A 14,682-nucleotide genomic window follows, 5' to 3' on the forward strand; every position below is an offset into this window, starting at 1 on the left:
ATGCACAGCTCATTCAGTAATGGCAAACTGTGGCCAAAACCCATTCAGAACAGAGGGGTGGACTCAACCAGTGTTGAAAATGAAAATGATGTTCTGCACAGGAGCCAAGTTATCTTGTGCAAGCTTTACTGAAATGTGTTTTGTTACACGCTTGTCTTAAAATAAGATACATGTTTGAATTACGCGTTGAAAATCTGGAATATGTTGTGGGAAACTAAATTAATTGTAGATATACTTCAATTCTTATATTGTAAAGTAGCAACTATAAGAAAACACCATTTAAGAGACTGGGTTCCATCTGTTTTGCAAAATACAAAGTCTTCTTACGTTAGTTTTCTTTACAAAACATTTTTCAGGACCTCTATGCTACCATTAAAGAAATACTATTATAATGGAAAAACGAAATGTTTTGGGGTAACAGATGTGAGTTTCGGGAAAACATCTGCTTGTAGAGCTAAAAAAAATTATTTGCTACCTTTTTAAAATGTTGTTAACTTGTTATTAGTTTTTTTACACTAATATAAGACACCTGTGGTTAATGGTGGTAGTCTTCAGTGTGATAGTGTGATTTTTGAGAGCAACTTATCATAGCTCGGTCTGTCTGTGGTAATAAAAATTGTACTGGTTCTTCCTGATTATGTGATGTTGGATGTGATGCATGATGAATAACTGAGTGAGTGAATGATTAGAATTTGTCATTTATGTACAAAGGAAAATACTGATACTTAACCAACTGGCTTTCACATTATAAGAAAGAAAATATGCAAGGAAAATGCCACTGAGCAATATTTTGAAAATTTATGCATGTTCTATAAATATAACTCTACAACCATTGCATACATCTATTGTAGGGTTCTGCAACACAACTGTTACACAGGTAATAATAGTTTTATGAATACCTGACTTTGTCAGTGTATTTGAGTGTATATTGTCCTTTCAGAACACTTTATTGCCTAGATCACAAGTTTTATTACATCTGTGTAACAAAACTTGCGATCTAGATAATAAAATGTTCTAAAGGGATACTACACTCTCAAATAATAGTTTTGTTACACTGTAAAGTAACAAAATTTTAAAGAAACGTGTTCATTGTTTACAGATGCAGTTAATGAAAAGCTTCCTAACAGCCCTAATGAGATGTCTTCACCACTTCAGTTGGCAGATGCCTTGGCTGCCTGTGTTCTGTCCACTACTTTACCTCCAAACTATAGACAGTGGGCTTCTCAGCAATTGGTAACTAAAACAGATCAGTGCTACTGAATGTACTGCAATAATTATATGAGGGTAATCTGAAAAGTAAGGTCTCCTATTTTTTTTATAAGTACAGAACTCTGTTTCTGTGGCAGTTGGCCACACTGTTATGAAGAGTGTCATGTGTGAACATGCGCACACCCCGCTGAGGCGCTTAGACTTTGCTTGGCAGTGGTTGAGAATGGAGCTCCCATTGGATGTTACCACCAAGTGCAACTTGCACCCAGTTATTCAGTTTTTGAATGCAAAGGGCAGTGCGCCGATTGAAATCCTTCGCCAATTGACGGAAGTGTATGGTGAGTCATGCATGGATTTCAAAATTGTTTGTAAGTGGTGTAGAGAGTTTGCAGCTGGTTGGACCAAAATTCACGATGAATAAAGGAGTGGGAGACCGTCAATTTCTGAGCAAGCTGGTATGACATGGGCATACGAAAACTGCCATAACATCTGCAAAAATGCATCAACAGAAATGGTGATTATGTCGAAAAATAGCTAAATGTTCAAGCTGTAAACCGATGTAAAACATTGTAGATATAAATAGGTCTTTTTACTTATAAAAAATAGGAGACCTTACTTTTGGGATTACCTACATAGATACACAAATAAAGTTACCTGCACATGCAGCTTAGTCTTCAGACAAATACTGAAGGAAAGCCTACCACAATAGTGAGTGAACTAGATTCCTCTGGTGTACACTGTCTTCCTCATCCTTTACACACACACACACACACACACACACACACACACACACACACACACACACTATTTCCTCATATAAAATTCCACAGATACCCCTTGTGTAGAGTAACACGACAGACACTCTGCTGACCAACCACACTTCAGACATGCTTGATGGGTGACATGTCAGGTGATCTTGTAAGGCAGGGAGCTGTGGTATCCATTGTTCCTTGGAAAAGGTACTAAGACATTACTCACTAAATGTGACTGGACATTGTCGTATCAAAAAATTACTTGAAATTGCTAGATGAAAGCACAGGGTCTTGGGCTTTAAATCATGTCAGATTTACTGCTTGCTGTTCAGATTTTCCCCAATTTGTAAGGGTCTAGATCACACATCTTGTGGCAAGCCAGATCACCACATTTTGTTTGTCTCAGATAGGTTGTCTCAGGAGCATACGACTAGATTCCCATTTTGCAGCCAACATGGTAATTTCTAGCTCAGATTCAGCCGAAACTGTAGAACATGCTGAAGTGGGACTCATCCTGAAACATCATATTTTGTATTTCACCTATTGAGTGATTGTCTTTAATACCGTTTGCAATTTATCTGAGGCTTTTATTCTTCCCAACAATGGTGTCAATGAAATGGCATGACAGCCACTAGAACCACTTACAGCCAGTGGCGTTGAACTGTAGACGCAGATAGGTCCACACTTGTTGCAGTGCTCCGGTATTGAGCCAACACTGTGGATGATACTTATTGTAGACTGTAGCCACATACACACATTGGTGGTCACCCTATGGTGTTATCACATTGTGTGACCAAATACCCACTCATCACTGTGTACAACACTCTTCTATCCATTGATTCAGCAGTTGCATCATTGTTATGCCAATATGTGTGATGTGAACAGGAATGTCACAGCATGATAAACAAGTGTTTTGGAGAATGGCCATACTACATCATTTGAATTCATTAACAAGTTGATAATGCAGTGCTTGGTGTCTGTGATGTAAACTGGCATTTGGTTTCACATTTCCTCTTTGTTTAATGCCTTTTAACTGCATGAACTTACATAGCACTTTTTGGTCACATAAGAGAGATCATTGCCAGGCCTGCCTGTAGACCACCTCTTTGCAGTCTTAATTACTTGTTACAGGTAACTGTTCTACACATTATCTGAGTTCAGATTCATACAGCCTTTCTTTTGGAGTGTAGCAATTATCAGAAATGCCATTGTTTACAGAAATTTTTGGTACTTGGGAAGAGGAAGGGAGTAGGGTTTTATTTCGAACTTATTAATTCAGAGTAAGATTCAAAGATGGACTTTTCTTTGTGAGGAAATGATATATTGATGGGGCTGCAGTGAAAGTTATAGTTTTCATGATTGATCTACATTTTGCACATTTTAGGCTCAATATTGAGCTTGTTACCTCCTCAGCAGTTTCAGAGGATAAAATTTAATACATGTGCTTTACACAGAAACTTTGTCATGTTTCTCTTTTAAGGACTTTGAGGTCGGTTGGTATGAATATGTAACTCACATATAGTTTATTCAGTCTCAGAAATGGCTTTCCTTTTATCATTTAATTTCATATACTTGTCTCCTCTTTGTGCCAGCTTCTTCTCTTACCTTTATTTCTGAGTGTACCCCTTTTTTGTGTCGTGTGCCCTGAAGGTAGCTGGTTTGAAGCCTGTAAGGACAAAGATTAGGTTTTAATGTCCCATCGACATTGAGGTCATTAGAGATGGGTGATCCATATTGTCCAGCTACGAGATATAGGTTCCTGGTCGCCAGACACAACATGTGTGTCCCAGTGAAATTATACACTGATCCTAAGAATCTCATCTAGTAAGCACATATGAAATTGTTGCCAGTGATCCAGTCATCAGTTAAGTACCATTAATATTAACTGCTCGATTGATGCTATGTGAAAGAAGCGTGTTTCATACTGGGACCAGGTTTCATACTTTCCTTCCTCTCCCAAAATCAGTGACATAAGCTGCTAGAAGAATAAGGAAACTGAATATATCTCTTGTGGTTTCCCAGCGACAGTGCCTTATGACTAGTGCTTCCACGACTGTGTATTAATATAAGAAAAACTAAGACTCGATGAGGCTGTATCACTTAAAAAACATCCATTCCCCACCCACCATTAATGGTCACTGTGGTCCAATGGACACTTCATCAATCTTCTCTGATCTTTTATCCAATCCTTCCTAGTATGTAAATATACGAGAAAGATGAAGTGCATATGAAATAGTAGTTATGAATTTTTTTCTGTTCTTTGATCCCATCTCAGGTTATTTTCCAGAACAAGCCTCATTATACCCCCAATTACCATTCACCTCTATGTAATGTATCTGCTTTGCAAATCTTCATCCATATCATGGTCTTTAAGATTTCTCTGGTCATCTTTTTAATGGTAATGCAAGTTCAGTATTTTTTGAGGTTTTCAATTAATGATATAAAATTGTGGTAACAGGATGTACACAATCATAAGTCTTGGAAAACCTCTGTTGGAGAGGTGGCAAGTGTCTAAACAATAGCTGGCAGAACATTCCGTTGGCATTATTTGCATTTAAGTTTTGTGTAAAGCTTTCTACTGACTTCTTACAACCAGAAAGCAGAATTAATTTCCTTTTTATTGAAACATGACAAATAATCATTACTCATGTTTTCAACGAAAATTATGTTTCACACGGTGAACATTAGTTCATCTGAAAGATGTTCAGCTTGGGTCAGGTCAGGGTAGCTACATCAACAAGTCTACATGATTTTTTTTCTGTCTATAATGGAACGGTCCTGAATTATGTTAAAACAAAAAATGTTTCATAGACAGTTATTGCCAGTATGGTAACACTTGGTATTACCATTTTCTTGAACACCCGATCCAGATTGTCTGTGGGTGACCCTAAGGTATCAAGCCCAAACAAGGAAGAACAACTCGAAATCATGACACCAGTTACATAGACCTACATTGCTCTCACTCAAGTGAATAGAATTCACAAGGCAGCCTCTATTTCTGCATGTGACCATCTGAGTGCCATATAAAGTAGTGTGCCATCATACCATAAGCCTCACATTACTGATGCAGAGATGTGAAGCAGCATTGCATCCATTATTGCTCTCAGTGGGTTCTGAGCCAACACATGACTGTAGTAACTGAGTCCTTGTTTTTCTTAATGGGTCATTCAATCACTAACTTCTGTCATTGAGCTGACGCAATGTGTCTAACAGTTTATTTGTACAGTGCAACTTACAGTGTGGCAGTCCATAATAAACTGCATGGTTGTAATTTTTTAAGAGAACCCTCTTTCTTAATGATCTTTTGACCTCATAAGTGCAGTTCACTAAAGCACACTATACCTCCATTCATGAATAGAACAATGGTGACTGTGTCCTTACAGTCTGTGAACTTGACTGAAAGGGATGTTGTCACATTACACCAAGAAGGTGTGTCAGCAGGGGAAATACACGGCTTAGTTAGCATAAAACACAGCAACATCAATAGAGCATCCAGCTACTCGTACTGTGATGGGATGCATAACTTTGAAGACCTGTCTTACACTACCAAACATGATATCCTCCATTTCAATGACTGCTTCACTACCTGTGCCATATGATGCCTTCCCACCAACACCAGCTTTTCTGAATTGCGCAGGTGGAAACTTTTGCATCACTATACTCAATGTCCATCCTCTTTCTCTTCTTTGCTGTATTTCTCTTGTCACCTTACAAACTGCCCTTTGTGCTCTACTTATGAGCTACACTGTATCAACTGACTTGGCCATGCACAACAGATGGACGGCTACAATACCACGCTGATTGTTGGTGCAGCATCTTAAGTCCCCCATTACTCCCACCAATATAATTGATCATATACTTTCAATTTGATTACTTACCATATTTTTGCATGTTAACTGCTGCACCTTTCTGATGCCACATGATTGTCTCTCATCTTAACAAACCTTTCCCCACACCCCACACCTTCTCTGTTCTATCCCAGTTCGCACCCAACCATTCATCCATCCAGTCACATTTACTGTCCCCCTTCTTCACACTTACCCACACTCAGACCTGCCACTCAAAGTAATATATTCTTAATTTTGATCCTTGTGACTTCTTGCCAATGTTGGTGAGTTTTCAAGCATCCAGCATACATTTCAACCTATTAATGAATTTTCACGCATATTTGGGTGTACTTTGTGAAATGTTTTGAACATAGATCTTCATTATTTATGTAATTTTTTGCATTTTCCACCACGACGAATCCTTGCTCTTTCCATCTGCGTCAATTCAGAAAAGTTTCCTTATTCCTAGCAAGAGCCCACTCCCACATACTGTTCCTGCATTGTTGCTTGGCTCATGGATTCCCCCCTAATCGCCTTACCATCAAATTACCCATCTCTGTTTGCCACCCCTCATTCCACAATGACCTCCACCTACTCAGATTCCTCCAATCTTTAGCCCTCACCAACATAGTTCTGCAAAACTATATCAATCAAGCCCAAAAATCCTTGCAGTACTTTCTCTACATTCGCAAAATTCTTCTGCTATGCAATCCCAAATTCCTGGAACCTATAACACACATTGAAACTCTTGCCCTGCAGGAACCTGAGGAACATGCAGAATGACACCTCAAAAAGCCCTCCATCCTACTCGCTTCCTACTCCCGCCTTGGAGTACCTCTGTCCACCACTTCTACAACCACCTCCAAACCTCTCTTATGTGCCCTCTTAGCTGACAAACCCTGTCTCACAGACCTACTTTACTTACCCACCCTCCAAAACTCCCTGCTACCACCACACAGAATCCAGAACCTAAATAGGACTGCAACACAGCCATGAACCTTTCCTCTAGAAGCCTTTTCTCCACAGAAATATCAGTCCTTTCCAAAGGCCTCACCTTTTGCCCCACTCCCAAATTCAATCATGCAGGACTTGTTAAAGACTCCTCCTTTTCCTGGTCCCTACAGTGGAAACACTTTCTTGCCACCAACTCTACCAATCAGACTCAACTAAAGACCAATAGTGAACCTTGCATATCTCAGTTCACTCCTCCATCCAACCGTGATGCACCCTCACTGCCCCCAAACCACCCTCTGTTAACTTTCCAGAATTTCTTAACCTCGAACCTTGCCTCAACATCATTCCCCAAATCCCTCAACATGCAAACAAACCTTACATGGCAAAAGGATTCCGTCAGCTGTCAGATACTTCCACCTACACACCATGCCTCAGTGATCCCATTCCAGTAATCCAGCAGGATCTCCAGTCACTACTCAAATCCTTAGGCCCATTCCAGAACCTCTCCCCACAGTCCATCTCTCTACTCACCCCTGCCACTCTGCGCACTACCTTCTACATGCTTCCTGGTGTCCAAGAAACCTAACCACCCAAGATGCCCCATTGTGGTCAGTTACTGTGCCCCCTCTGAGAGTCTTTGCTCTCCTAGACGAACACCTTCAACCTATTATGCGGAACGTACCTTCCTATATAAAAGATACCAACCATTTCCTTCACTGACTCTACACAGTTCCTGTCTCTTTACTACACAATGTCCTCCTCATCACCATTGATGTCACCTCCCTGTACACTAACTTCTTAATGCCCACGGCCTTACCTCTGTTGTCCACAATCTTTCCCAACACCCGACGGATTCCAAACCTACAACCTCCTTCCCGCTTGCCATGACCAACTCTATCCTCACCCACCGTTACTTCTCCTTAGAAGGCATTACCTGCAAACAAATCCGGGGCATGGCTATGGACACCTGGATGGCACTATCCTATGCCAACCTATTCATTGTTCATTTAGAGAAATCCTTCCAAAAAAAAAAACCAGAATCCTAAACCCCTCACCTGGTTCAGATTCATTGATGACATCTTTGCTATCTGGCCTGAAGGTGAGGACACTCTATCCACATTCCTCCAGAACCTCAACTATTTTTCCCCCATTTGCTCCACCTGGTTCTACTCAACCCAACAAGCCACCCTCCTATATGTTGACCTCGACCTCGAAGATGGCTACATCAGTACCTCCATCCATATAAAACCTACTAATCACCAGAAATGACATTTGCTGATTTGACGTAAGCACCAATCGTGATGACTATCCTGTTGCAAACCTACCTAGCATATATGTTTTCAAACGGCTGTAGCACGAAAACGGTACATTTTCAAACATGTGTTCCTATTCAAAATATTACTTACTCACTCCCCTATAAAAGTCCTAGAAGTTTGTAACGGGAATTTCCGACCACCCTGTATGTCATAATGTATGGGATGTCACAAAATTTCAAATAATTGTGTATATAGACCTCCATATTTTTTTGCTGAAGCCCCTTTCTTTCAGTAATTTTTGTTGCTTGCAGCAACATGATCTATCTTGGTTATAGGCTTTAGTTTTAAAATGAATGACAAAATCTGTGAAACTACTCTCCTGCTTTTGTCCTTCATTAAAATTGCATAGCTTTTCTCAGATGAATCTTCATAACAACTAATGGCAGTCACAGAACTAGTTATCTTTCCTTCTGTTTACCATGGTGCTAGTTCTAATAGATAATTTCTTAATAATTCCCTCACACAGAACTAATAATTGTGATTTTTCCGGTGAAACTTATCATTTGTGAATATTTAGAATTTGGTAGGATTTTGAATTTTCAGGCAGTACGCTCTTAATCAGTTCTGTGTTCCCTGATTTTATCTTGTATTTTCTGTAGAGTGCCATTATCACTGATTGAAGACAGACTGTTGTCAAAAACTTACATTGCAATTTCTTCTCATTACAGGTTAAGTGCCTTGCAGCTCGGTGCACCGTATTGCCTAAGTTAGAACTAGAATCTATAAACTTTGCAGACCTCACGAATGTGATGCCTCCCTGTCAAATTGATGAGTTAGATGGTCATGACAACCGCGTTAATAATGCTGTATTCCATTCTGGGAGGCAGTTGCTAGCAACGAGGTACGTTATTTGTTAAATACACATTAAAATTCATTTTAAAAACATCTTGTACCTGTGTATCATACATTCTATTCTAATGTACTTTCAGTACTGCTCAACTTGTGTTGCTGCTTTGTCATATTTGATTGGATCTGAAATCTTACAGTGATTAGTATCTAAAGAAAATCTTTGCTTAGTAAATTTAACTTGTAGAAAGTACTTGTCAATCCATAAGTCTCATTTATTGTAGTGGATATGATGGAACTGTCAGAATATGGTGTCTCACTGAAATGGCACAGCTGTTTCTGGAACATACACTGATGTTTCAAGTGTCTGGAACTGTGTTTGGGAGAGAGCTACACGATGAATTAATTAGCCAGTTGTGTTGGTCTTCATCTGGCTTGTTTGTCGCAGCTGCATTGGAAAACACAGTGAACATTTGGTACTTACCAGGTATGCAATACAATCTTTATTGTTGTTGTTGTTTTTGTTGTTGCTTACATTTACTCCAGAGTCAAAATATGTTGTATAGGCAAGTAAAACTTCAGATCTCTTAATTAAGTCTTACAATGGTTAGTTGTAATTGAAGTGCAACTACTCATAGAGGTCCAGTGTGTGCTATAATTATTGTATGGCAGTGAAACTTGATATGTTAATGTGCTAATACAGAACCAATTTATGCTGGAAAAAAATTTGCTCCGATTTTGGACACCATTTTGAAATCTGGTGGTGTACAGCGTCCTGTCATTGTCTGTGGCACTCATATACAACAAACTGTAGAACTAATTGTCTTTTCCACTGTAAGTCGGTTCCATATTAAGGCATTACAATATCTACCAAGTTTCGCTACCATATGATAATTACAGCCCCCACTGGAAGTCTGAGAGTAGATGCATTTTAATAATAACCGTCAGTATATTTCACATCGGTCTGTAAAATAGACTTACAATTTTCTGAAGGAAAACAATTTCTCACATGCCTGAAACAAAATTTGGCTGCAGTAGGCGAATATACTCTTGTTTAGAAAAAGTGCTGTTAGCAGCTATACTGGATGCTGCTCCATTTGAGTTAATCAATTGTAAAGGGGTTAAATGAAAATTATGTGTAAAATTAAAATACATGTCTTTAATATATTTTAGAAGTGTATCATGTTTTTCCATTGTGTAAAGATTATAAAAAAAAGTGCAGTATCAAAGAGAAATAAATGACGACATCTTAATACAATTATACATGTTCTAATAAATACAAGTTATGACAGAAAAACAAAAACTCTGTGAGAGTCAAAATTATATACAGGGTGTATATGCTGTAGTACTTCGAGAATTTCCACATAAATTCTAGAACCAATTGTCCTTCTACCATCTCGAATACTCGATATTTTAGGTATAAGTGGGACAGTGGGAACGTATCTACTGTGCCGCCTGTTTCTGTGCGCAGGTTGGAAGTTAGTTATGAGAAGACTGTAAGAGTGGTAATCCACTGACAAAGACAAGTGTTTGCCGCCTGTGCTACAGACACTGTATGAAAGAACACCGAGTAATTATATGCTATTCTTTGCTGTGTTAGTGAATGTGATTATTGTAAAAAGAAAAACGAACGGTTGATTATAGTCTTTTAACTTACTTCATGTCTTAGCCCTGTATGAAGTGAGACGTATGTGATGTCCATAAATCATTTGCTTGTTAGACCAATGTTATTATAAATATGTTTAATAGAGTTCCATCATGCACTGGTGCTGCTGTTCGCAGTGTGGTTTCAGCTCTCTGAGACTGCAGATGTGTGTGCAAGTTGTGTTTACGTGTCTGTGTGTGTGTGTGTGTGTGTGTGTGTGTGTGTGTGTGTGTGTGTGTGTGTGTGTGTGTGTGCACGCACGTGCACCTGTGCATGTACGTGTGTCTACTCCTGACAAACACCTAATGACTGAAAGCTTTATTTGGGTGAATCTTTTTGTTGTGCCTATCGCGACTTGGCATCTCCACTATATGGTGAGTAGCAACTTTCCTTCTCTGGTATTGTTACATTCCATCCTGGATTTTCCATTGTTTGATTTTTGCCTGACGGCTTTTCTTCAATCCTAACCCTGTCCTGTTTTCCTTTGTAACTACATTCTTTTGCATCTGCTATACTCAATGTCCATCCTTCTTTCTTTTCTTTCCTGTATTTCCCTTGTTGCCTTACGAACTGCACTGAACGCCCTACATATGAGCCACACTGTATCAACCATCTCGGCCGCACGCAACAGACAGCCTCAAGACCTCACTGATTGGTAGTGCAGCATTTTAGGTCCCACATTACTCTCACCGATATAATGGAGATAATACCTTCAAACTGATCAAGCTCCCTGTGTCAGTTCCTGTATTTTTGCGTATTATCTCCCGCACAATCTTATATCTCTAACTACGAACCTCTCCCCACCCTCCCTACTTTGCCCGTTCTGTGCCTGTTCGCTCCCACTAAATCCACCTCATCCAGTCACATCTGCCGTCCCCCTTACGCTTATCCATCCTCAAACCTGCTACCCACAGTAATATACTTATATTTATTATTGATTAGTTATTCTCTACTTTGACCCTTGTGACTTCTTGCCAATTTTAGTGAGTTTTCACTTTCCACTATCGCCATCTTCTTCAGATTTCATTTTGTTTTTTTTCCCCCGTTGTGTATCCATTTAGTCCCTTTCGTACTATTCACACGTATTTGGGTGTATTTTTGCTTAATTTTTTGGACTATTTCTACTTCCTTATGTAATTTTTTGCATTTTTTGCACCACAATGGATCCTTGCTCCTTCCACCTGCATCAATATAGAAAAGTTTCCTTATCCCTAGCAAGATCGCAGTCCCACGTACTGTTCCTGCATTGTTGCTTGGCTCATGAAATCCCCCCTAATGGCCTTATCATCAAATTACCCATCTCTGGTTGCCGCCCCTCCTTCCACAGAGACCTCTACCTGTTCAGATTCTGCCAGTCCTTAGCCCTCAGCAACATAGTCCTGCAAAACCATATCAACCAAGCCCAATCCTCCCCGCAATATCTTCTCTCCATAAGCAAAATTCTCCTGCTATGCAATCCCAAATTCCTGGAACCCATAACTCACATTGAAACTCTTGCCCTGCAGGAACTTGAGCAACATGCATAATGCCACCTCAAAAAGCTCTCCATCCTACTCGATTCCTACTCCCGCCTCGGAGTACCACTGTCTACCACTTCTACAACAACCTCCAAACCTCCCCCACACCTCCTCATAGCTGACAATCCTGTCTTGCCAACCTACTATACTTACCCCACCCTCCAAAACTACCTCCCACCACCACACAGAACCCAGAACCTAAACAGACCCGCAACACAGTTATGAACCTTTCTTCCAGAAGTCTTAGTCCCACAGAAATATAAGTCCTTTCCAAAGGCCTCACCTTTTGTCCCAGTCCCAAATTCAACCATGCAGGACTAGTTAAATACCTTCTCCTGGTCCCTACAGTGGAAACACTTTTTCACCACCAACCCAACCAATCAGACTCAAACCGAAGACCAGTTGCCTAACTCAGTTCATTCCTCCATCCAACCGTGATCCACCCCCACTGCCTCCAAACCACCCCCTGTTAACTATCCAGAATTTCTTAACCTCGAACCTTGCCTCAACATCATTCCCCAAATCGCTCAACATGCAAACTAACCTTACATCCACAGAAAGAACCACAGTCCACCATCTAAAAACAGATCCCGAACTTATAATCCTACCTGCTGACAAAGGCTGCACTACCATTGTTTTGAACCGCAAGGATTACGTGGCAGAAGGACTCCGTCAGCTGTCAGATACGTCCACCTACAAACCATGCCTCATTGATCCCATTCCAGTAATCCAGCAGGATCTCCAGTCACTACTCAAATCCTTAGTCTCATCTCAGAACCTCTCCCCAGAGTCCATCTCTCTGCTTACCTCTACCACTCTCTGCACTCCTACCTTCTACATGCTTCCTAAAGTCCATAAACCCAACCACCCAAGGTGCCTCATTGTGGCCGGTTACTGTGCCCCCAATGAGAGAATCTGTGCTCTCGTAGACCAACACCTTCAACCTGTTACCCAGAACCTATCCTCCTATAGAAAAGATACCAACCATTTCCTCCACCAACTCTCCACAGTTCCTGTCCCTTAATCACATGGTGCCCTGCTCATCACTGTTGATGCCACCTTCATGTACACTAACATTCCTAATGCCCATGGCCTTACTGCCATCAAACACTACCTTTCAAGATGCCCTGTGGATTCCAAACCAACAACAGCCTTCTTAGTCTCCATGATTAACTATATCCTCACCAACAATTACTTTTTCTTTGAAGGCATTACCTACAAACAAACCCAAAGTCCCACTGTCCGGCCACAAAGGAGCATTCCCCTCGTAACTCTGTACCATCCGGGACTGGAGCAACTGAATTGCATTCTCCGCCAGGGTTTCGATTACCTCTCGTCATGCGCTGAAATGAGAAATGCCCTGAAATGAGAAATGTCCTGCCCACTGTGCTTCCCACCCCTACTGTGGTATTCCGCTATTCACCGAACCTACACAATATACTCGTCCATTCTTACACAACCCCTGCTAACAGTCCCTTTCCTCATTGCTTATACCCCTAATAGACCTAGATGTAAGACCTGTCCCGTACATGCTCCTACCATCACCTACTCCAGTCCGGTCACTAACATCACCTTTCCCATCAAAGGCAGGGCTACCTGTGAAAGCAGTCATGTGATTTACAAGCTAAGCTGCAACCTCTTTGCTGCATTCTATGTAGGCATGACAACCAACAAGCTGTCTGTGCCCATGAACGGCCACCGACAAACTGTGGCCAAAAAACAAGTGGACCACTCTGTTGCTGAACAAGCTGCCAATCATGATATCCCTCATCTCAATGACTGCTTCACAGCCTGTGCCATATGGATCCTTCCCACCAACACCAGCTTTTCTGAATTGCACGGGTGGGAACATTCCCTGCAATACCTCCTACGTTCCCGTAACCGTCCTGGCCTGAACCTTCGTTAGTCACTGTCCTCACCCATCCAGCCTCCTGCATGTTCCCAGTCCAGTACTACACAGCCGTCATTTCACCGCCACACCCAGTCTTTTAGTTTCTTTTTATTTCTCTCCTTTCCGCTACTTACCCCCTCCCCCCTCCACACCTTCTCTCCTGCCCTCTGTCTAAACTGCAACACTTCACTGTCCGCCACTCCCACCATACTATCCCTCCCCCCTCCCCATCTCAGCCTCCTCCTTAGCCCCACCCAGTCGCCACTCCCATCATGCACTGGTGCTGCTGTTTGCAGTGTGGTTTCAGCTCTCTGAGACTTCAGATGTGTGTGTAAGTTGCATTTATGTGTGTGTGTGTGTGTGTGTGTGTGTGTGTGTGTGTGTGTGTGTGTGTGTGTGTGAATCTTTTTATTGTGCCTATCACGACTCAGCATCCCCGCTATATGGTGAGTAGCAACTTTCCTTCTCTGGTATTGTTACATTTCATCCTGGATTTTCCATTGTTTGATTTAATAGAGTCTAATGTTTGAGTCTAAATTGGCTTGCAGAAGTTGTGTCTGTGAAAGATGAAAATATATTATGATTGAACTGAAACTATTCTACGAGTACCCAGTTATTTCAAGAATAGAGAAAGAGTCTAATTAATTCCTGTAACCAGTAAAAATCTTCAGAGAAGCAGCTTTTGGAAGATCAACGTAGCTGAATATCCAGAGAAGGGCATCGGCTAGTCACATCACGTAAGTCATCTGATGAGAGTGAGGAGAGAATTGCAAGTGCAATCCAGT

At 40.9% G+C, this 14,682-nt stretch overlaps 1 protein-coding gene across 1 annotated transcript in view; it reads left to right on the top strand.

Annotated features, from left to right (window-relative positions):
* The window catches only part of LOC126282514 (probable E3 ubiquitin-protein ligase HERC1), a 715,173-nt gene that overhangs the window by 534,556 nt on the left and 165,935 nt on the right, over nucleotides 1-14,682 (top strand). Inside the window, 3 exon segments of the mRNA XM_049982172.1 lie at nucleotides 1,100-1,233; nucleotides 8,727-8,899; nucleotides 9,129-9,331. Coding sequence (XP_049838129.1) covers nucleotides 1,100-1,233; nucleotides 8,727-8,899; nucleotides 9,129-9,331 — 510 coding nt within the window.

This window comes from Schistocerca gregaria, chromosome 7 (assembly GCF_023897955.1).
Source record: "Schistocerca gregaria isolate iqSchGreg1 chromosome 7, iqSchGreg1.2, whole genome shotgun sequence".
Taxonomy (NCBI): domain Eukaryota; kingdom Metazoa; phylum Arthropoda; class Insecta; order Orthoptera; family Acrididae; genus Schistocerca; species Schistocerca gregaria.